This window comes from Oncorhynchus gorbuscha, linkage group LG04, assembly GCF_021184085.1.
Source record: "Oncorhynchus gorbuscha isolate QuinsamMale2020 ecotype Even-year linkage group LG04, OgorEven_v1.0, whole genome shotgun sequence".
Lineage (NCBI taxonomy): Eukaryota > Metazoa > Chordata > Actinopteri > Salmoniformes > Salmonidae > Oncorhynchus > Oncorhynchus gorbuscha.
Window position 1 is genome coordinate 34,163,370 of NC_060176.1, and position 23,665 is coordinate 34,187,034.

At 43.6% G+C, this 23,665-nt stretch overlaps 2 protein-coding genes across 11 annotated transcripts in view; both read right to left on the reverse strand.

Moving 5' to 3' along the window:
* The window catches only part of si:dkey-220o5.5 (actin filament-associated protein 1-like 2), a 135,105-nt gene extending 132,839 nt beyond the window's left edge, over positions 1 to 2,266 (reverse strand). For 2 of the 4 annotated variants that reach the window (XR_006838492.1, XM_046346563.1), the window contains exon 1: positions 1,806 to 2,266. Coding sequence is in view for 2 of the 4 variants with exons in the window: in XM_046346563.1 (XP_046202519.1) it covers positions 1,806 to 1,821 (16 nt within the window). In the remaining 2 variants the exon portion in view is untranslated. The remainder of the gene's footprint in view (positions 1 to 1,805) is intronic. The other 2 variants (XR_006838491.1, XM_046346562.1) reach the window with 2 other exon arrangements.
* A 3,089-nt stretch (positions 2,267 to 5,355) lies between these two features.
* Positions 5,356 to 23,665, reverse strand: part of LOC124033992 (dematin-like) — a 92,996-nt gene continuing 74,686 nt past the window's right edge. For all 7 annotated transcript variants that reach the window (XM_046346569.1, XM_046346568.1, XM_046346570.1 and 4 more), the window contains 6 exons: positions 22,564 to 22,628; positions 21,394 to 21,442; positions 7,456 to 7,463; positions 7,207 to 7,272; positions 6,774 to 6,854; positions 5,356 to 5,945 (listed from right to left, as the gene is read on the reverse strand). In XM_046346569.1, coding sequence (XP_046202525.1) covers positions 5,832 to 5,945; positions 6,774 to 6,854; positions 7,207 to 7,272; positions 7,456 to 7,463; positions 21,394 to 21,442; positions 22,564 to 22,628 — 383 coding nt within the window. In that variant the 3' untranslated portion in view covers positions 5,356 to 5,831. The remainder of the gene's footprint in view (positions 5,946 to 6,773; positions 6,855 to 7,206; positions 7,273 to 7,455; positions 7,464 to 21,393; positions 21,443 to 22,563; positions 22,629 to 23,665) is intronic.

The following is a 23,665-nucleotide window of genomic DNA, read 5'->3' on the forward strand; positions in this document are numbered from 1 at the left end:
CTCTGGGGTTACTCACATAACCAAGGTTCTATGAACTAAGCGGCACATTCAGCTGACTGAGGAAAACACAACACATTATTTTTGATTACACGCAATGACTATGCCTGGGCTAAAGCTATGTTAGGACATTCATGTGTTGTTGATGTAAAGCTATGAAAAGTCTTCAATGGTGACAGAAGAGTTCCTGCTCTGTTGTGCCTAGTCTCTAAATGAGGGACTCTGTAATGGGGTCGGTGGGTTGAGGTGTGTGTGTGTGTGTGTGTGTATGCGTGCTCTTTAGAAGCGGCAAGATGGTGAAAAGTAGATGTATCTTAATGAGGAATGTTGATCTCCTAAATTAAAGAGGTCTCTATCCTACCATCAACACAACATCCTGTTCCTGGGCTGCTATGGGCTTGGCACAGCAGCCTTTGAAGTTGCTGTGTGTTTGCCACACATATGTACACATGATCAAAACTGAGATCAGCAATATATACAATCTGTGGCTATGGGGCAATGGCTGACAGACTGTCAGCTTTGGCATGATGGCTTTAAGCTGTACACAATCACCTACCTTAAGAACAATTCACTCAAGCTGTGTGAATGTTGAATTTCATGGGTAAAGTCTATTTCTGGTCAAGACTGAAGAAAGGCTGAAGTGTTTAATGCCACCCAAATGCAATTTGTGTGTGCGAGAGAGAGAGGGACAGAGAGAAGACAGAATGTGAGTGGGTGAGTGTGTCTTGCAGCTTGTCTGTTTTGGGTGGAGAGCCTGCGCTTGTTTTCCTTTTCATCCAGTGGTGACCAGATAATGACAGCAATTGGGTAGAAGGAAAGCGGTGAAGAGAAAAAGCTGCTCTGATTAGCATTTGTGGAGCAGTGAAAGAGATGCAGGCCATGTGTCTGGTCAGGATGTAATATTATCCATGATGTAATTTTGTTTCCAAACAGGGTGAGTTTTGGAGCACTGAAAGCTAAATAAAAAGCCTGTTAATTCAAGGTAAAACAAGTTGCTTCAGTGCTTCTGAGAACTCCTTTAACTCCTTGAGAATTTAAATGGGCCAGACTTTACCCTTAAAATAAACAATCCTACTGGTTTTTCTCTCTGGAGATTTCGTAGTTGTTGGGAAAACAGAGTAGGGTATTTCCGATTGCTTTTCTTCCGCTATTCCATGATAGAAACCACCGAGTCACACACATTATCTCACTGAAAAACACGATGGACTCAAGGCCACTCACATGAGCTCTTTTTTTTGGACTTCCATGGCGTCAATAAAACTTCCTGCATTAGCCAATGAGTCCAGTGTCACTAAATTCCAAATAGCTAAATTCATGGACTGATTATTAACTGTTGGCCTAATTAAGCAGGTGGTGCGCACTCATGTTAAACAGGGCTCTACTTTCACATTTCTCTTCGCTACATTTTGTAGCATTGCGGCTGCACTGTTGCGCCCAAAGAAAATGCCACAACGTGGAAAAAATGTATATGCATTTATGTAATATCATAGTAATATATAGGCTAGTAGCCTGAGTTATATCCCAATCAGTTAACCTACTTGAAGACCTAATGGTTATGCATATAATAAGAAAGTGATAGCCCATAAGTCATGCCAGGTAGGCTAGATGTTGATCAAAATGAATACAGCTTGGAAGATAATTTACTAGAACGGTTAAAACTCATACAATGAAGCATGCCGTGTGACGTATCCTGGTAGCCTACTTAACAAAAACAAATCGGTGCAATGAATGCCCATGGATAGGTATTGCTGTCTGTATTTATTGAATAAATGGATAGTCCCCTTGCATCCCACTGATGTTCAGCCTACCTTTTTGTTTGTCCATCCCTGGAAATGCTCAAAGCGTCCCTGGGAAGTTTATTTTTCCCCCGATATCATAGCTGTGTCCAATATGAGCCACAGTTCTCTCCGACGAGAATATTTTAGCTTGAGGTTCTATAGGTTGAGGTGATGAGACTAGGCTAGTCAACAGTGAAACTCCAGCTCAACTCGTTGACCAGCAAAAACCATAAGTCACTCCCCTTCTCACTATTGCAAAAAAAATCTACATAAAGCGACCACTAGGGGCGGAGGACCACTGGGGAGGTGGCGTGTGTGTGTATGTGTGTGATGGGTGGGTCATGCACCCCCAAAATCTGAGGGAGCACAAAGTATGTGAGGATGGCTAGAGGATGATATCCTGAAGTTGGAGAATTTAGCATTTTTCAAACACCTGAAATAGCTTTCCCTGCAATCTAGAGCAATAATCATTATGCTTAATTCTATGTCAAAAATATATGTATTGTTCTACATTTCTAAGCATCCCTCTTGAGCTGTCTGTATCCTCCTGACTGGTGTTTTTTTTGTGGGGGGGGGGGTATGCTTCTCTACATCTCTGCTAAAATCTGGGTAAAAAGATTGAAAGGAAGGTTATGCTTATTCAGTACATTTACTAATTGATTGCTTTTCTAAAGTCTACCACTTTTGCCAGCTAAAATAGTTAGACAAGCAATCTACTCTAACTTTATTGATGGCCTGAAATGGCTTATTGGTACCTAGTTATGAGGTTGGAAGATTGGGAATCTATCTGGGCTAGCTAAAGCCAACTTCGTAAAATGTATAGGTGGCTAGTGGCTAATTACAAATCTGAGGGGGCAGGTGCCCCCTATGGGCATGCCCCCTATGGGCATGACGCGTGTGTGCTAAGTAAAGATAAATGGATAGTTCACCCAAATGACAAAATTACATATTGGTTTCCTTATCCTGTAAGCATTCTATGGACAAGGTATTACAGCAATCCTCGCTTTGGTTTGGTTTTGTTTACCTGTTTTCTTTTGTGCATTTGTGGCACAAATCCAATAAAAGTCCATGGGAACAACATAAGCATTTTCACACCATGTCCAAATCATTGCTAAGTAACTTAATTGAGGTACAAAAATATTTTTATTTTATACTTTAGGATGATTTGGACATGAAGTGTGAAAACGTGAATATTTTTCCCATTGACTTCCATTGGATATGTGCCTCGAATGCTACAAAGTTAGTATTTGAAACAGGTAAACAAAACCAAAGCATGGATTGCTGTCATACATTGTCCATAGACTGCTTACAGGGTAAGGAAATTTGTGTAATTTTATAATTTGGGTAAACTCTCCTTTTAAGTTAAGGCCAGACATAGCAAACATGTTTCAATCACCCTTACTGGAGATGCCAACGACCAACAATATATAGCCTACACAAAGATGGAAAATACATTTTCCTCAAACCAAAAAATGCATTTTATTTCCACTCACCATTGATCATTTCAGTCCTCTTTCACCTTAGTCTAAATGAGAATATATGCTTGTGTGCATTCATTGCTGTGTATGTTTTGCACCCTAGTTGCATCAGAATACACAAAACAATGTACAATATCTGAGCTCAATCTTGCAATGGTACTAATCAATCATATACACTTTTGTCATTATATTAGTTATCAAATCAGGTTAATCTAAAACTACATTTAAAAAACTCAGTATTTTAATGACTTACAGATTCAAAAAAACCTAGGAAGTGAGGTACAAACCAATCACTCTAACTCAATATTTCCTTAAAATGTTTCCCCAGCCTACTTTCACATACAAAGCATGAAGATAAGCTAAGATGATGCTGTGACAATGTCTTAACTACCATGCTTGATACAGTGAGAGCATTTGAAAGCATTATGAATAGGGTGTATCCTCAGTATCACATTGGTAAAGATAATGTCATCGATATTATATACTGGAGCATGGAATCTAGAAGATTGTCTATTACCCTCACCATCGAGTGAACAGTTTCCAGCTCAAGGGCTTGTTCATAATGCAATCCTTCCGGGCCCCTTGTCTTTCAAAAACACAGGCAGAACTAAAACCAAAAGCAAAGCAGTCACAAAGTGGATATGTGCAATGACCACTCAAAAATGTTATTAGATAGAATACACTGATGCTCCATGGTTAACTTTCATACATCCCTAGTCGGGGCTCTAGAGGCACATCAGATGTGTGCCAACTCAAAACATTTTGTGACAGTGTCTTTGCTACCACCTCACCTGATGATAAGAAAAATGACTGGAGTGAGGCCTGACCAGGACCTTAACAGGCTCCACACTGTAACTATGTCCCAAATGGCACAATATGTAGTGCACCTAAATAGTGCACTACTTTTGACCAGAGTCCTATTGGCCCTGGTCAAAAGTAGTGCACTATATTCCAAATAGGGTGCCATTTGGGAAGAACTCGACTGTAGCATTCAAGGCACAGGGAAAGTGGACAGAAAGGCTGGCCTCGGATGGATGTAGGCTAAAGGACTCAAATATTTGTTTTTTTGTGCCATGGCATTGTCAGTTAGGGGGTATAAGAGGCCACACCTCCACCCGGCCACTGCTTCAGTCCAATATGGAGGTTGATGTGGTCATAGCGGAACACAGGAAGCAGCCCCTTGTGTCTCTTGCTCTCAACTCCTTCTGTTCCCCCAGTGGTGACCCTCCTAGTCCATTGTCCTCCTGTCCTCATTCCAATGTAGTGCATTTGTAAGGGAGGTGGTTATCTTCCTTATTTTTAATGATGAATGTGTTTATTTACCCTACATTCTTGTATTGATACATGAAAGGATTTTTTTTCTAATAAAAAAATAGCTGTACATTATTTGGTCACAAAAGCAACATGTCTAAAACCCTTCTGGAGTGGTGTACAAACTTGATATATATATATAAACAGGTCAGTGGCCAGTGTTGTAAAGGTAAGCGTCCAACAAGATTTTGAAGCTAACTTATTCTATGAATACTCCTTAATGTTCTCACCTTTTAAAACAGAAAAACGGCACTTCATCCAACATACCAGTAGTAAAATAATAAGAGCACACTTTTTGGGCAATATGTACTGTTTAGACAATCATTTAGTAAGAAACCTATATTGGCTATAAGTCGTGGATGATTTTGATCATTTGTATGTTTGCATGTCTGGATAGGGTTAAGATGCAGACATCTTGGAGGTAAGGTTTTATGTTCTATAAATCTACACCTGATGTGTAGAGTGACTGAGTCTGACAGATTGTATTGTGCATCACAAATGGCACCCTATTCACTATGTAGTTCACTACTTTTGACCAGAGCCTTATGGGAGCCCTGTGGGCCCTGGTCAAAAGGTTTGTACTACATGAGAATAAAGTACCATTTGGGACACAATAGACTAAACCAGCACACCTTAAAAAACTTTAACTATTGATTTACAAATTATTGATTTACACTTCAAATGGTTATTTATTTAAAAAAATAAGTGGACTATTCAGCTTAGTGCAATGTTTGTATTTTGAAATAGGGAATTTTGCAAGGTGTATTGAAATTGAGGCATCCATCTAGTGCTCCAATTCTATAAACAAAAATATTTTATTGGTATTTGTGGTTTAATTAATAAATCGATATGGCTTCACATGTGGCAGTGCTCTAGTAACTGAGAATTAGCCATCCATAACTTTGATTAGCAGTAAAACAGCTTACTGTAGGTATATATATGGGCAGTCCAATCTAACTCTATTGGTGGGCCTGTCAGTACGGACCAAATACAAAGACTTCATGAAATCTCTACTTGGCCCAAGCCTCTGTCCTCTTATTAGGTTTCTTCTCTGCTGCTGCAACTACAATTCAAGAGTATATGAAGGCTCTGACCCTTTATAGAGTTGTTATAGAGTTGATATAAGGAATGGGGATTCAAAGCATCCGATTTGGCAAAGATATGACAGACATTCATTTAATCTCCCTTCCTGGGTTGTTGCATTGGACAGTTTATCTAATTCCCCAAGGAAGTGTGGTGGCTTTTGATGTGTAGGTAGGTCTCCTCACTAAAAAAGGGAAACCCTCTTCTTCAAGTCATTCCGCTTCCAGAGGGAGAGGCGATCAAATTCCTCAATGGGCATCCCAAATAGATTCTGGAATTCCTCCATGGACAGATGCCTCTACAAAGGAGATGGCCAGATCATATATCAGACAGACTTCACAATCTACAGGTAACTGCCAAAATAATGAAAATGCAAGTAAATGATGATACAAAGTATTTTGAAAGCAGGTGCTTCCACACAGGTGTGGTTCCTGAGTTAATTAAGCAATTAACATCACATCATACTTAGGGTCATGTATAAAATAAATGCTGGGCAGGAAATTATTTTGTCTACCATGGCTATGCCCCCATAGGATGACAATGGCTCCATCCACAGGGCACGGGTGGTCACTGAATGGTTTGATGAGCATGAAAATAATGTAAACCATATGCCATGGTCGTCTCAGTCACCAGATCTCATCCCAATTTAACACTTATGGAAGATTCCGGAGTGGCCCTTGAGACAGTATTTTCCACCACCATCAACAAAACACCAAATTATGGCATTTGTCCTGGAAGAAAGGTGTTGCATCCCTTCAATAGCCTTCTAATCACTTGTAGAATCTATGCCAAGATACATCGAAGCTGTTCTGGCTCGTAGTGGCCCACTTATTAAGACACTATGTTGGTGTTCTCTTTATTTTGGCAGTTACCTGTACATGCTCCACATCACAAAACCTGCTCTGGGGTTAAGTTTCCCCAAGGTACAGATCTAGCATCATCTTCCCCTCCCCCAATCCAAACCTTAACCAATAGTGAAGAAAAGGCTAAACTGACCCAAGATTAGCAACTAGAGGCACCCCTACACCCAAGACCCTAACTGTAACTAATGTGTTAAACGACATGGCCAGCGGTTTGCACAATTAAGTTATTCTAGAGATATAAAGCAAGGGAGTACTGATCCTACCTCCAGTCTCATCCTGTCTACTCCTGGTGGGAGTTTATTCCTTCTCCTGTGGGTCACTAGGAGCATTTCATATGGATATATCTATGGAAAAATTGGTCAGCCATCTCAGAAGGAAGGTCAAAGCCATAACTCTGCATCTATAGAGGCTTATACTGTCAGCACAAAGCTTGCCATTGGATGTGTCCCAAATGGCACCCTTTTCCCTACATAGTCCACTATATAGGGAAGAGTGCCATTTGGGATGTAAACATTAATGTACAGATGTCCTTCTGAATTGTAAAGATATGGATAGGTTTGTAGCTGACATTAAAGACTGCTTATTGTACTTATGCAATTATAAGAATAGTGGAAAAACAGATCAACATTAGGGAAAACACATTTCTAGCATTTCAAGTCTGATCAGAAATGGATGTCAAACTGCAGATGTCCTGACCTTCTCAGCCAGCACACTTGGCAGTGAGTTTCCCCTGTCCATTCTTCCTCTCTGAGAATCTCCATTCTAAATTACAACAGCCAAAATAGCACAACTGTTAACATGTTACACACAATGAACTAACCATACACAGTATTCACATCAGTTTAAATCAAGATGGCAAAATGTTTTGAACCAAATGTAGACAAATGGCTCTCGACACAAGATTAATATCATGTTTTCAGATGACATTGGTACAAACATTCTTACCTGGAGGCCTGTGGAGAAAAATAAATGCTGCGTTAGAATGTGCTTGACATACAGTCCACTGTTTCATGCTTTAAATGCTTACATACAGATGTCGGATAATAAGATGATCACTCTTTCTTGTGGAGAATTGTCCTGCTGCATCAGGACATTCAAATGAGCCTCATGATTGCATAGAAATGATCAGTTCTCTTTATCAGCATGCGGGGGTAGTCGAGTCATTGGGATCAGGCCTGCTATCAAATAATATTCTCTCTCACTCGCTCAAACGCTAGGCCTAGGTCCTATTACTGCAACATTCAAATGTACAGTGCATTCTGAAAGTATTCAGATCCCCTTCACTTTTTCCACATTTTGTTACGTTAAAGCCTTATTCTAAAATTGATAAAATTGTTTTTTCCTCATCAAACTACACACAAAAGATTTTTAGAAATGTTAGTAAATTTATTACAAATAAAACCCGGAAATATTACAAAAGTATTCAGAACCTTTACTCAAAAAAAAAAAATTGGTTACATACACATGGTTAGCAGATGTTATTGTGAGTGTAGCAAAATGCTTGTGAAGCACCTGTGGCACCGATTACAGCCTCGAGTCTTCTTGGGTAGGACACTACAAGCTTGGCACACCTATATTTGGGGAGCATCTCCCATTCTTCTCTGCAGATCCTCAAGCTCTGTCAGGTTGGATGGGGAGCGTCGCTGCACAGCTATTTTCAGGTCTCTCCAGAGATGTCCGATCGGGTACAAGTCCGGGCCACTCGAGGACAGAGACTTGTCCCAAAGCACTCCTGCGTTGTCTTGGCTGTGTACTTAGGGTCATTGTTCTGTTGGAAGGTGAACCGTCTGTCTGAGGTCCTGAGCACTCTGCATCAAGGATCGTTCTGTACTTTGCCCCATTCATCTTTCCCTCATTCCTGACTAGTCTCCCAGTACCTGCCGCTGAATAACATCCCCACAGCATGATGCTGCCACCACCATGCTTCACAGTAGAGATGGTACCAGGTTCCCTCCAGACGTAACGCTTGGCATTCAGGCCAAAGAGTTCAATCTTTGTTTCATCAGACCAGAGAATCTTGTTTCTCATGGTCTGAGAGTCTGTAGGTGCCTGTCACATGCCTTTTACTGAGGAGTGGCTTCCATCTGGCCACTCTACCATAAAGGACTAATTGGTTCTCCCATCTCCACAGAGGAACTATGTCAGAGTGACCATCTGGTTCTTGGTCACCTCCCTGACCAAGGCCCTTCTCTCCCAATTGCTCAGTTTGGTGGGGAGGCCAGCTCAAGGGAGAGTCTTAGTGGTTCCAAACTTCTTCCATTTAAAAATGGAGGCCACTGTGTTTATGGGGACCTTCAGTGCCACAGATCTTTGCATTGACACAATCCTGTCTTGGATCTCTACAGACAATTCCTTCAACAAAATAGCTTGGTTTTTTGCTTTGACACGCACTGTCAACTGTGGGACCTTATGTAGACAGCTGTGTGCTTTTGAAAATCATGTCCAATCAACTGATTTTACTACAGGTGGCCTCCAATCAAGTTGTAGAAACATATCAAGGATGATCAGGATGCACCTGATCTCATTTTCGAGTCTCATAGCAAAAGATCTGAAAACGTATATAAATAAGGCATCCTTTTTTTTGCAAAAATGTCTAAAAACCTGTTTTTGCTTTGTCATTATGGGGTATTGTGTGTATATTGATGAGGAAAAACAAACATTTAATACATTTTAAAATAAGTCAGTAACATAACAAAATTTGGAAAAAAGGGGTCTGAATACTTTCGAATGCACCGTACAAAAATGTATTTGAAATGCAGCCATACACATTATATAGCTTAATAACACAAAATAGATATTGGTCTCAAGTAGGCTATGACATACAAGTGTGAATTGTATCCTAAGGTTACGAATGAGCTGTCAAAGGTTTGTTCAACCATGGCCTGTGGTGGTCTAGTGGTTAGTGGTGATGCCTTCAGTGCGCACATAGGTCTACCATGTCAGCATGGGTTTGATTCTGGCCGACGTCCTTCTGGCACAAATAAATCAAACCCCCTGATACACTTTTTAGTTACACATTTCAAATATGGACAGTCAGGTATATTTTACCCCTGATATTGGTAAGAAATGACCAAACACCCACCAGATACTTTTAGATAATATAAATAGCAAACCAATAAAATAATCACAGTAGGCTTACTAGGTTACACCAATATTTCCATTCATAGAAAGTGTTGGGTAAATAGCCACAGTAGAGGAAATCCTTTGTCAAATACTTGTCAAATCACCCTTAGTCTGTTCAAAAAAGGACGATTGTTCTGATGACAATACCAATCAGAGGGTGAACATATCTGTCATGTTTGTCATTTATTATCATGTCTTGTCCCTGTGCTCCCCATTCTATTCGTTTCCCTCTGCTGGTCTTATTAGGTTCTTTCCCTCTTTCTATCCCTCTCTCTCCTCCTCCCTCTCTCACTCTCTCGCTCTCTCTTCTCTCTATCGTTCCGTTCCTGCTCCCAGCTGTTCCTATTCCCCTAATCAATCATTTAGTCTTCCCACACCTGTTCCCGATCCTTTCCCCTGATTAGAGTCCCTATTTCTTCCTTTGTGTTCCGTTCCTGTCCCGTCGGTTCCTTGTTTAGTATTCACCGTGCTGTGATTGTGTATCGCCCTGTCCTGTCGTGTTTTTGCCTTCATCAGATGCTGCGTGTGAGCAGGTGTCTCTGTCAGCTACGGCCTGCGCCTACCCGAAGCGACCTGCAGTCTGTGGCCGCTTCTCCTGTTATTCCCCTCTACAGACTAGAGGATTTCTGTTATTCCCTGTTTGGACATTTCCTGTTAAGGATTCAGGATTTGTCGTTTTCTGTTTGGACTTGAATAAACTCTGTTTCTGTTAAGTCGCTTTTGGGTCCTCTTTCACCAGCATGACAGAAGGAACCGACCAAGGAATGGACCCAGCGACTTCAGACGCTCGTTACACTGCCGTCAAGATCCAAGGAGCCATGCTCGGCAGACACGAGCAGGAATTGTCTGCTGCTCGCCATGCCGTGGAGAACCTGGCCGCTCAGGTTTCCGACCTCTCTGGACAGTTCCAGAGTCTACGTCTCGTGCCACCTGTTACTTCCTGGCCTGCCGAGCCTCCAGAACCTAGGGTTAATAACCCACCTTGCTACTCCGGGCAGCCCACTGAGTGCCGCTCCTTTCTCACGCAGTGTGAGATTGTGTTCTCTCTCCAACCCAACACATACTCTAGAGAGAGAGCTCGGGTTGCTTACGTCATTTCACTCCTTACTGGCCGGGCTCGAGAATGGGGCACAGCTATCTGGGAGGCAAGGGCTGATTGTTCAAACAAGTTCCAGAACTTTAAAGAGGAGATGATTCGGGTTTTTGACCGTTCAGTTTTTGGTAGGGAGGCTTCTAGGGCCCTGGCTTCCTTATGCCAAGGTGAACGGTCCATAACGGATTATTCTATTGAGTTTCGCACTCTTGCTGCCTCTAGTGAGTGGAACGAGCCGGCGCTGCTCGCTCGTTTTCTGGAGGGACTCCACGCAGTGGTTAAGGATGAGATTCTCTCCCGGGAGGTTCCTTCAGATGTGGACTCTTTGATTGCTCTCGCCATCCGCATAGAACGACGGGTAGATCTTCGTCACCGGGCTCGTGGAAGAGAGCTCGCATCAACGGTGTTTCCCTGCTCCGCATCGCAACCATCTCCCTCCTCTGGCTTTGAGACTGAGCCCATGCAGCTGGGAGGGATTCGCATCTCGACTAAGGAGAGGGAACGGAGGATCACCAACCGCCTGTGCCTCTATTGCGGAGTTGCTGGACATTTTGTTAATTCATGTCCAGTAAGAGGCCAGAGCCCATCAGTAAGCGGAGGGCTACTGGTGAGCGCTACTACTCAGGTCTCTTCATCTAGATCTTGTACTACTATGTCGGTCCATCTACGCTGGACCGGTTCGGGTGCTACATGCAGTGCCTTGATTGACTCTGGGGCTGAGGGTTGTTTCATGGACGAAGCATGGGTTCGGAAACATAACATTCCTTTCAGACCGTTAGACAAGCCTACGCCCATGTTTGCCTTAGATGGTAGTCATCTTCCCAGTATCAAATTTGAGACACTACCTTTAACTCTCACAGTATCTGGTAACCACAGTGAGACTATTTCTTTTTTGATTTTCCGTTCACCGTTTACACCTGTTGTTTTGGGTCATCCCTGGCTAGTATGTCATAATCCTTCTATTAATTGGTCTAGTAATTCTATCCTATCCTGGAACGTTTCTTGTCATGTGAAGTGTTTAATGTCTGCCATCCCTCCCGTTTCTTCTGTCCCTACTTCTCAGGAGGAACCTGGCGATTTGACAGGAGTGCCGGAGGAATATCATGATCTGCGCACGGTCTTCAGTCGGTCCCGAGCCAACTCCCTTCCTCCTCACCGGTCGTATGATTGTAGTATTGATCTCCTTCCGGGGACCACTCCTCCTCGAGGTAGACTATACTCTCTGTCGGCTCCGAACGTAAGGCTCTCGAGGATTATTTGTCTGTGTCTCTTGACGCCGGTACCATAGTGCCTTCTTCTTCTCCGGCCGGGGCGGGGTTCTTTTTGTTAAGAAGAAGGACGGTACTCTGCGCCCCTGCGTGGATTATCGAGGGCTGAATGACATAACGGTTAAGAATCGTTATCCGCTTCCCCTTATGTCATCAGCCTTCGAGATTCTGCAGGGAGCCAGGTGCTTTACTAAGTTGGACCTTCGTAACGCTTACCATCTCGTGCGCATCAGAGAGGGGGACGAGTGGAAAACGGCGTTTAACACTCCGTTAGGGCATTTTGAGTACCGGGTTCTGCCGTTCAGTCTCGCCAATGCGCCAGCTGTTTTTCAGGCATTAGTTAATGATGTTCTGAGAGACATGCTGAACATCTTTGTTTTTGTCTATCTTGACGATATCCTGATTTTTCTCCGTCACTCGAGATTCATGTTCAGCACGTTCGACGTGTTCTACAGCGCCTTTTAGAGAATTGTCTCTACGTAAAGGCTGAGAAGTGCTCTTTTCATGTCTCCTCCGTTACTTTTCTCGGTTCCGTTATTTCCGCTGAAGGCATTCAGATGGATTCCGCTAAGGTCCAAGCTGTCAGTGATTGGCCCGTTCCAAGGTCACGTGTCGAGTTGCAGCGCTTTTTAGGTTTCGCTAATTTCTATCGGCGTTTCATTCGTAATTTCGGTCAAGTTGCTGCCCCTCTCACAGCTCTTACTTCTGTCAAGACGTGTTTTAAGTGGTCCGGTTCCGCCCAGGGAGCTTTTGATCTTCTTAAAGAACGTTTTACGTCCGCTCCTATCCTCGTTACTCCTGACGTCACTAGACAATTCATTGTCGAGGTTGACGCTTCAGAGGTAGGCGTGGGAGCCATTCTATCCCAGCGCTTCCAGTCTGACGATAAGGTTCATCCTTGCGCTTATTTTTCTCATCGCCTGTCGCCATCTGAGCGCAACTATGATGTGGGTAACCGTGAACTGCTCGCCATCCGCTTAGCCCTAGGCGAATGGCGACAGTGGTTGGAGGGGGCGACCGTTCCTTTTGTCGTTTGGACAGACCATAAGAACCTTGAGTACATCCGTTCTGCCAAACGACTTAATGCCCGTCAAGCTCGTTGGGCGTTGTTTTTCGCTCGTTTCGAGTTTGTGATTTCTTACCGTCCGGGTAGCAAGAACACCAAGCCTGATGCCTTATCCCGTCTGTTTAGTTCTTCTGTGGCTTCTACTGATCCCGAGGGGATTCTTCCTTATGGGCGTGTTGTCGGGTTAACAGTCTGGGGAATTGAAAGACAGGTTAAGCAAGCACTCACGCACACTGCGTCGCCGCGCGCTTGTCCTAGTAACCTCCTTTTCGTTCCTGTTTCCACTCGTCTGGCTGTTCTTCAGTGGGCTCACTCTGCCAAGTTAGCTGGTCATCCCGGTGTTCGAGGCACTCTTGCGTCTATTCGCCAGCGCTTTTGGTGGCCGACTCAGGAGCGTGACACGCGCCGTTTCGTGGCTGCTTGTTCGGACTGCGCGCAGACTAAGTCGGGTAACTCTCCTCCTGCCGGTCGTCTCAGACCGCTCCCCATTCCTTCTCGACCATGGTCTCACATCGCCTTAGACTTCATTACCGGTCTGCCTTTGTCTGCGGGGAAGACTGTGAGAGCCGCCAATAAACGCAGGATTAAGAGTCCAAGGTATTGTTGCGGCCAGAGAGTGTGGCTTTCCACTCGCAACCTTCCTCTTACGACAGCTTCTCGTAAGTTGACTCCGCGGTTCATTGGTCCGTTCCGTGTCTCCCAGGTCGTCAATCCTGTCGCTGTGCGACTGCTTCTTCCGCGACATCTTCGTCGCGTCCATCCTGTCTTCCATGTCTCCTGTGTTAAGCCCTTTCTTCGCACCCCGTTCGTCTTCCCTCCCCCCTCCCGTCCTTGTCGAGAGCGCACCTATTTACAAGGTACATAAGATCATGGACATGCGTTCTCGGGGACGGGGTCACCAATACTTAGTGGATTGGGAGGGTTACGGTCCTGAGGAGAGGAGTTGGGTTCCGTCTCGGGACGTGCTGGACCGTTCACTCATCGATGATTTCCTCCGTTGCCGCCAGGATTCCTCCTCGAGTGCGCCAGGAGGCGCTCGGTGAGTGGGGGGGTACTGTCATGTTTGTCATTTATTATCATGTCTTGTCCCTGTGCTCCCCATTCTATTCGTTTCCCTCTGCTGGTCTTATTAGGTTCTTTCCCTCTTTCTATCCCTCTCTCTCCCCCTCCCTCTCTCACTCTCTCGCTCTCTCTTCTCTCTATCGTTCCGTTCCTGCTCCCAGCTGTTCCTATTCCCCTAATCAATCATTTAGTCTTCCCACACCTGTTCCCGATCCTTTCCCCTGATTAGAGTCCCTATTTCTTCCTTTGTGTTCCGTTCCTGTCCCGTCGGTTCCTTGTTTAGTATTCACCGTGCTGTGATTGTGTATCGCCCTGTCCTGTCGTGTTTTTGCCTTCATCAGATGCTGCGTGTGAGCAGGTGTCTCTGTCAGCTACGGCCTGCGCCTACCCGAAGCGCCCTGCAGTCTGTGGCCGCTTCTCCTGTTATTCCCCTCTACAGACTAGAGGATTTCTGTTATTCCCTGTTTGGACATTTCCTGTTAAGGATTCAGGATTTGTCGTTTTCTGTTTGGACTTGAATAAACTCTGTTTCTGTTAAGTCGCTTTTGGGTCCTCTTTCACCAGCATGACAATATCTTGAAAGACTGGTTGCAAGCAGGACTAAGGCAGAGGGGAAGAGGCAGAGTGAGAGTGCTCACTCTCGCACAAAATCTGTCCTGAATAAGCCCAATGCGTTTATATGGGCTTAACATGCAGACCTATAGACTTATTGCCTGCCTTCCTTTCCTGCCTTTTGGACAACAACTCCCATTGTTAGTGCGGAGACATGAGCATTTCGTAATTTTACAGATCTCTGACTAAGGTAAACACTGACATCTTTTAGGGAGCGGTAATGAGGTGACCAATAATGGTTGCAATTGAGATCAGATGTGGGTGAATTTAGCACATGGATGGTTTAACGGGACATCAACTGGCGATAATCTAGTTCCATCGATGGTTGCAATAGGCCCTTGTTATTTAATTATACTCCAATAGAGTACATTTTGTATGCTATGCTTCATTGTCACATAATAAAATGTGTAAAAAAACAATAATAGGCTACTGTTTGTTTCCCTGGCTGAGTTGATTTGGGTAATCAGTTGTTTGACAGATGTACGCCTACTGTAGAACGATAAACTTTCCTCGGTGTGGAAGCTTGCCAACATTTTATAGTTAGGCTATGTATAATTTGCTATGTATAATTTGCAGAGGTGGGTAGAGTACTGAAATTCTGTACTTAAGGAAAAGTAGTGCTAAGTAGTGTAATTTATTCAAGTAAAATAAACTACTCAAGTATAGAAAAAGTATCCGGTCAGAAAACGACTTAAGTACTAGTTATAAATTTAGTTTGCATTTTTTTTTTACACCTTATGGTAAACTGTGACTGCAAACAAAAAGGACAACAACTTTGTGCAATTGATTTGACATTAATTAATTTATTATTTAATCCTGCCAGCGCCATCCTGCAAACGTCCTCCTGCACAGGCAGTCTCCAAATAAGACTGTCAAAGTCTGTAGACTGTACAATTTCAATTACAGTCTTATTCAAAGTTGACTTAAAATCTATCAATGTGATCAATTTCATAAAAAGGTCAATGGTACGAGACATTGGAATCATTTTATATTTTCAATAGCATTACTGAAAATGTATTTCCCAATATAATTTCAAATACATGTGATGGTGTTTGACAACTAAAAAGATTTACACCAAGTGTGATGTTTTATTTTTCACTCAGAATGAAATAAAGGAGGATCAGGTTTGTGTTGCAACAGTCAAACAAGAATCAATATCGAAATACTAGGGTAAAGATACCTTGATAGAAAATAACTAAAGTAAAAGTCACCAGTAAAATACAACTTGAGTAAAAGTTTAAAAGTGTTTGGTTTAAAATACACTTAAGTATCAAAAGTATAAGTAAAAATCATTTCACATTCCTAATATTAAGAAAACCAGACAGCACGGTTTTCTTGTTTTAAATTTACGAGTAGCCAGGGGCACACACACACAAACAAAGCATTAGTATTTAGTGAGTCTGCCAGATCAGAGGAAGTAGGGTTGACCAGGGATGTTCTCTTGATAAGTGCGTGATTTGGAAAATGTTTCTCTCCTGCTAAGCATTCAAAATGTAACAAGTACTTTTGGGACTCAGGGAAAATGTATGAAGTAAAAAGTAAATTATTTTCTTTAGGAAGGTAGTGGAGTAAAAGTAAAAGTAATCAAAAATATAAATAGTAAAGTACAGATACCCCAAAAAACTGCTTAAGTAGTACTTTAAAGTATTTTTACTTAAATACTTTACACCACTGTCAATGTCACTATCAATCATGTTACTAGTACGCAAATCAGACACATTTTAGCATGGAATTAAACATCAAGGTAGGTAATTCAGGTAAGAATCATGTAAGTAATACTGTAAATAATCAATTGCCATAGTCAACTCAATCATCTTTTCCCTGCCAAGGTAGGATTTACCCTCCATCCTCCTCATCTCAACCTCTCCTTTCCACTTTGAAGGGTCTTTTCTTTTATTGGCAGGCCCATTTACCTCCCCCTCGGTTGTGCCACTACAAACTGTATATTTAAAAAACACACAAATGTATTTCTAGTATATGGCACAAAAAGCTTACTGAGATGATACACGGACAGATGTGCTTATAGACCCTGTCATAAAAACGGAATTACATTAGACACACACGAGAGAAAGAGAGAGAGCAAAGTAATGGGAGGATGCTGTGCTGGACTGACCGGATGATCTAGCTAACGTTAGCTAGCTGCATGGTTGACACTGCAGCGAGTTTAGACAGATTATCGAGTGGCAACCTAATGTGATAGCTAGTTAGCTATTGCCACACACATCTGATTAATATGTTCACTCTTTATGCCAATGACAAGTTGGCTAGTGAGCCAACAAGCAGAGATCATATGGGGAGCTAAAAACAGGAGATTCAACTTAGTCAGATTCTGGGTTACCCAAAGTGAACTAGCAGCTAGTTAGTTACAGTACCTAGCCATTTGATTTGCACTCACCCTCAAAACATAATTTCAACAGCAGAATTATATCTGAGAAACATATAATATTACAAAGGCAGAAGGTAATTAAAGTGCAACTTACCTCTGAACCTACGATCAAAAATATCATCAGGAGTATCCAAAATATTACATTTACATTACATTTAAGTCATTTAGCAGACGCTCTTATCCAGAGCGACTTACAAATTGGTGCATTCACCTTATGACATACAGTGGAACAGCCACTTTACAATAGTGCATCTAAATATTTTAAGGGGGGGAGGGGGGGGTGAGAAGGATTACTTTATCCTATCCTAGGTATTCCTTAAAGAGGTGGGGTTTCAGGTGTCTCCGGAAGGTGGTGATTGACTCCGCTGTCCTGGCGTCATGAGGGAGTTTGTTCCACCATTGGGGAGCCAGAGCAGCGAACAGTTTTGACTGGGCTGAGCGGGAACTGTACTTCCTCAGTGGTAGGGAGGCGAGCAGGCCAGAGGTGGATGAACGCAGTGCCCTTATTTGAGTGTAGGGCCTGATCAGAGCCTGGAGGTACTGAGGTGCCGTTCCCCTCACAGCTCCGTAGGCAAGCACCATGGTCTTGTAGCGGATGCGAGCTTCAACTGGAAGCCAGTGGAGAGAGCGGAGGAGCGGGGTGACGTGAGAGAACTTGGGAAGGTTGAACACTAGACGGGCTGCGGCGTTCTGGATGAGTTGTAGGGGTTTAATGGCACAGGCAGGGAGCCCAGTCAACAGCGAGTTGCAGTAATCCAGACGGGAGATGACAAGTGCCTGGATTAGGACCTGCGCCGCTTCCTGTGTGAGGCAGGGTCGTACTCTGCGGATGTTGTAGAGCATGAACCTCCAGGAACGGGCCACCGCCTTGATGTTAGTTGAGAACGACAGGGTGTTGTCCAGGATCACGCCAAGGTTCTTAGCGCTCTGGGAGGAGGACACAATGGAGTTGTCAACCGTGATGGCGAGATCATGGAACGGGCAGTCCTTCCCCGGGAGGAAGAGCAGCTCCATCTTGCCGAAGTTCAGCTTGAGGTGGTGATCCGTCATCCACACTGATATGTCTGCCAGACATGCAGAGATGCGATTCGCCACCTGGTCATCAGAAGGGGGAAAGGAGAAGATTAATTGTGTGTCGTCTGCATAGCAATGATAGGAGAGACCATGTGAGGTTATGACAGAGCCAAGTGACTTGGTGTATAGCGAGAATAGGAGAGGGCCTAGAACAGAGCCCTGGGGGACACCAGTGGTGAGAGCGCGTGGTGAGGAGACAGATTCACGCCACCTGGTAGGAGCGACCTGTCAGGTAGGACGCAATCCAAGCGTGGGCCGCGCCGGAGATGCCCAACTCGGAGAGGGTGGAGAGGAGGATCTGATGGTTCACAGTATCGAAGGCAGCCGATAGGTCTAGAAGGATGAGAGCAGAGGAGAGAGAGTTAGCTTTAGCGGTGCGGAGCGCCTCCGTGATACAGAGAAGAGCAGTCTCAGTTGAATGACTAGTCTTGAAACCTGACTGATTTGGATCAAGAAGGTCATTCTGAGAGAGATAGCGGGAGAGCTGACCAAGGACGGCACGTTCAAGAGTTTTGGAGAGAAAAGAAAGAAGGGATACTGGTCTGTAATTGTTGACATCGGAGGATCGAGTGTAGGTTTTTTCAGAAGGGGTGCAACTCTCGCAAAGGTGGCAAAGAGCTTCCTAGGGTTAGAGGCAGATGCTTGGAATTTAGAGTGGTAGAAAGTGGCTTTAGCAGCAGAGACAGAGGTGGAAAATGTAGAGAGGAGGGAGTGAAAGGATGCCAGGTCCGCAGGGAGGCGAGTTTTCCTCCATTTCCGCTCGGCTGCCCGGAGCCCTGTTCTGTGAGCTCGCAATGAGTCATCGAGCCACGGAGCGGGAGGGGAGGACCGAGCCGGCCTGGAAGATAGGGGACATAGAGAGTCAAAGGATGCAGAAAGGGAGGAGAGGAGGGTTGAGGAGGCAGAATCAGGAGATAGGTTGGAGAAGGTTTGAGCAGAGGGAAGAGATGATAGGATGGAAGAGGAGAGAGTAGCGGGGGAGAGAGAGCGAAGGTTGGGACGGCGCGATACCATCCGAGTAGGGGCAGTATGGGAAGTGTTGGATGAGAGCGAGAGGGAAAAGGATACAAGGTAGTGGTCGGAGACTTGGAGGGGAGTTGCAATGAGGTTAGTGGAAAAACAGCATCTAGTAAAGATGAGGTCGAGCGTATTGCCTGCCTTGTGAGTAGGGGGGGAAGGTGAGAGGGTGAGGTCAAAAGAGGAGAGGAGTGGAAAGAAGGAGACAGAGAGGAATGAGTCAAAGGTAGACGTGGGGAGGTTAAAGTCGCCCAGAACTGTGAGAGGTGAGCCGTCCTCAGGAAAGGAGCTTATCAAGACATCAAGCTCATTGATGAACTCTCCGAGGGGACCTGGAGGGCGATAAATGATAAGGATGTTAAGCTTGAAAGGGCTGGTAACTGTGACAGCATGAAATTCAAAGGAGGCGATAGACAGATGGGTAAGGGGAGAAAGAGAGAATGACCACTTGGGAGAGATAAGGATCCCGATGCCACCACCCCGCTGACCAGAAGCTCTTGGGGTGTGCGAGAACACGTGGGCAGACGAAGAGAGAGCAGTAGGAGTAGCAGTGTTATCTGTGGTGATCCATGTTTCTGTCAGTGCCAAGAAGTCAAGAGACTGGAGGGAGGCATAGGCTGAGATGAACTCTGCCTTGTTGGCTGCAGATCGGCAGTTCCAGAGGCTACCGGAGACCTGGAACTCCACGTGGGTCGTGCGCGCTGGGACCACCAGATTAGGGTGGCAGCGGCCACGCGGTGTGGAGCGTTTGTATGGTCTGTGCAGAGAGGAGAGAACAGGGATAGACAGACACATATATCATTAAGAGTGAAGACCTGCGCTTCACTTCAAGAGCTGTGGTGGAGATACGAGATTTGACGGACAACTTTGAGAGCCAATGAACTTAAAAAAATTGATGAAAAGCTATATTACATACATTTCATTTGTCAAGGGGTGTGAATGTTCATACAGAGATTTAAAGGGGAACCAATCACACGAATTAATGTAAAAATATGAAAATCACCTAATTTGGAGATACAAGGTTTTCATCTGACAGCGACGATATAATAATATAAATCTATGTAACTGAAGTGATTTGGTAAAATGTAATTGAGTTAAAAGTAAGTAACTTCCTTCCTAAATGACTTGAGTACAAGTAAAGCCTGCAGTGAGGAACTAGAAAAGTACTAGTTCCTCCAAAAATGTAAAGGGCAGTGGGCCAGATTCAAACCCATGCTGACTCTGGCATATGTGTGCCAGGGTCAGCGGCTGCAACTGCACACAGGCACTGAGGCAACCAATAATTTATTCTACCTGTTCTGCCTATTTCCCTTTACTAAAAATACATCTACCCCTACAAATATGTCAATTTATTATCATCCACATAAGAATTCACGAGACGCGCTGTAGCTTGCACCTAGCCTACATTGGCTAATATGGTGGAAATTACAAGATTATGATAATGCTTTTATTGCATCAAATGGTTGTTTTATGCAACATAATAGAGGGTTATTATAACTATATTGTGTCTGTGTGAACAGAAAGTGGGCCTCTGGGAGATAACACTGACAGGAGATGTAAGATGTCTTTGGGGATACAGCATTCCAGAGCATGAGTTAATGTTTCTGTTCTATATGGTACCAGGGAGAGATGGCTCCAGTATGGAGTTTGGGGGCCAGACACAGGTCTCTACACAATGAGAACTGTTTTTACAGGATATACTGTCTGCTGTGAATTACAAGTATCTTTCATACAAATCTTAACCTTGTGACCCATTCCATACATCTGTTGTGTGTCATGTAGACTGAAGGAGGATGCTGTGGCTCAAACAAGCTCATTGAGTTCTCAATAATCACCTCCAGGGGTGATTACCAACCAGCTCCATTACTGCAGTAATTAAATAATAAAGCTGGATTGTTTTGAAGAAATCTAAAAGTCTCCTTTTGATTACAATAATTCCACCACACTACTTGAACGGACTCCCAGTGGACTTGTCTAAGTTATTGTTTAGCCTACAAACACCGCTTCCAGCTGCTCTCTGGCGGCGATTCTAAATATTCATTCAAATTCCCCTTCTGCAGGATTATTTTCCTCCTGTGACTAGGTGGGTCATACTAAGATCCGACATCTGTATGACTGGTTGGGTTCTGATATTGTAACAGTATAGGAAGTCAACCAATCATATTGAACCACCAGGCCTTACCTGGTCCTCCTTTGTCACTGTCAGATTGGGTGAACTCGGCAGACTGGAGCTACACACAGAATGGAACAAACCATTAGAAGTGCTGTGAGAAACACTGGTTTTGGTGTTAGTCAATTTAGAATAATGCTATGAACTTCAGTCAGCAGCGATATAATGTCCAGGGCCCGGTTTCCCGACAGCGATGGAACATAGGTTTACGAGTGTTTTAACAATGCATTTTTCCTACAATGGCCAAAGATGTAGCATCCGTTTCCCATAAGACCACGCAGAGAGAATATTTGTGCATCGTTGAGGCCTGTGTCGATACCGATAGGATCGAAAGAAAGGAAGCAGTTCTCTCAGATCAGCATTCTCCCTTTCCAATCTTAACTTAACATTAGAAGTATTCCACAACACTGCCAACGGATCAGCTCCTAGAGAGATATTATCTCCTATGGCTACGAACATTGAGGTGGCTTATTCTAATGATTACCCTATAATAATGCACTAAATCAAGATTTGGCACAATATCATCATGAAATATATTGAGGCAAAAATTACAGACAGTAGCATACAATTAGCAAAATAAAACTACATTGAATTAACATGAAATTGATTTCAATATCATTTGAAAATATAGGTCTATTAGATGTATCTTTTAATACAGTCATCTTGGTTTTCACCGTCTTTATATCTTTCGCTTGTTGTGCAAAGAAATGGGCCACTTCGTATTTGTAGTCATAGTCATATTCATTCTGAAGTTATTGGAGATCACAGAAAGACAAAGATTTTGTGTTTAGCGGAGATCTTCTGTGTATAAAGTGATGCGGAAGGGCAAAAAAGCATCTAACAACATACGAAGCTGTTCCAAAAGTGGTCTGAGGCAGCCATTAAATAACAAGTGTTTTCAAAAGCAACTTTAGTAATGATGGTTTTAAGAAACAGCTTGGAGATCTAATAATGCTCCTACGGAGGTTCAAACGATGAACATAGCCTTAACATGCTTTTGTGAAACCGGGCCCTGGCAGGTGTTCACAGTGTCTCACAATAGTGCTGATCTAGGATCTGTTTTGTATTTTAAATCATAATTTAAAAAATGTATGGAGAGTGGGGACCTGACCCTAGATCAGTTATTCCTACTCTGAGACACTTTGTGAAAACTGGCCCAGATGCTTTGCACCCTCTACTCACCCTGGTCTGACCACTCCTACTGGTTGCTCGGAAATGTATGTTTTTGGAGGCATTGGAGGATGACCCTAGGAATGTAGATCACATGTATGTCTATCAATATCATAGGCACTGCATTGTGTAATCAAGGAGCGATGATATTGAATACTGTATTTTATACAACCCATATCTTCACTTGGCCACTTGAGAGGCCCCGGGGTAAAGTTTCCCCTATGTACAGATCTTGAATCAGCTTCCCTCCACCATCCTAACCTTAACCTTGAGAGGGCTAAATGCAAAACTGATCCAAGATCAGCATCTAGGGGCAACTTCACCCTACTCCAAGCACTGAGGAATATATTTGTATTTATTTATTTAACCTTTATTTAACTAGGCAAGTCATTTAAGAACAAATTCTTATTTACAATGACGGTCTACCAAAAGGCAAAAGACCCCCTGCGGGGACGGAGGCTGGGATTTTAAAAATAAAACATTTCAAAAAGAACATTATAAATATAGGACAAAACACACATCACGACAAGATTGAGAACACTACATAAAGAGAGACCTAAGACAACAACATAGCAAGGCAGCAACACATGACAGCACAGCATGGTAGCAACACAACATAGTAGCAACACAACATGGTAGCAGCACAAAACATGTTACACACATTAATGGGTACAGACAACTGCACAAAGGGCAAGAAGGTAGAGACAACAATACATCACGCAAAACAGTCACAATTGTCAGTAAGCGTGTCCATGATTGAGTTTTGAATGAAGAGATTGTGATAAAACTGTCCAGTTTGAGTGTTTGTTGCAGCTCGTTCTAGTCGCTACCTGCAGCCAACTGAAAAGACGAGCGACCCAGTGATGTGTGTGATTTGGGGACCTTTAACTGAATGTGACTGACAGAAGGATGAGGGCTGCAGTAGATATCTCAGATAGGGGGGAATGGGGCCTAAGAGTGGGGTTTTATAAATAAGCATCAACCAGTGGGTCTTTTGCGACGGGTCAACAGAGATGACCAGTTTTACAGAGGAGTATAGAGTGCAGTGATGTGTCCTATAAGGAGCATTGGTGGCAAATCTGATGGCCGAATGGTAAAGAACATCTAGCTGCTC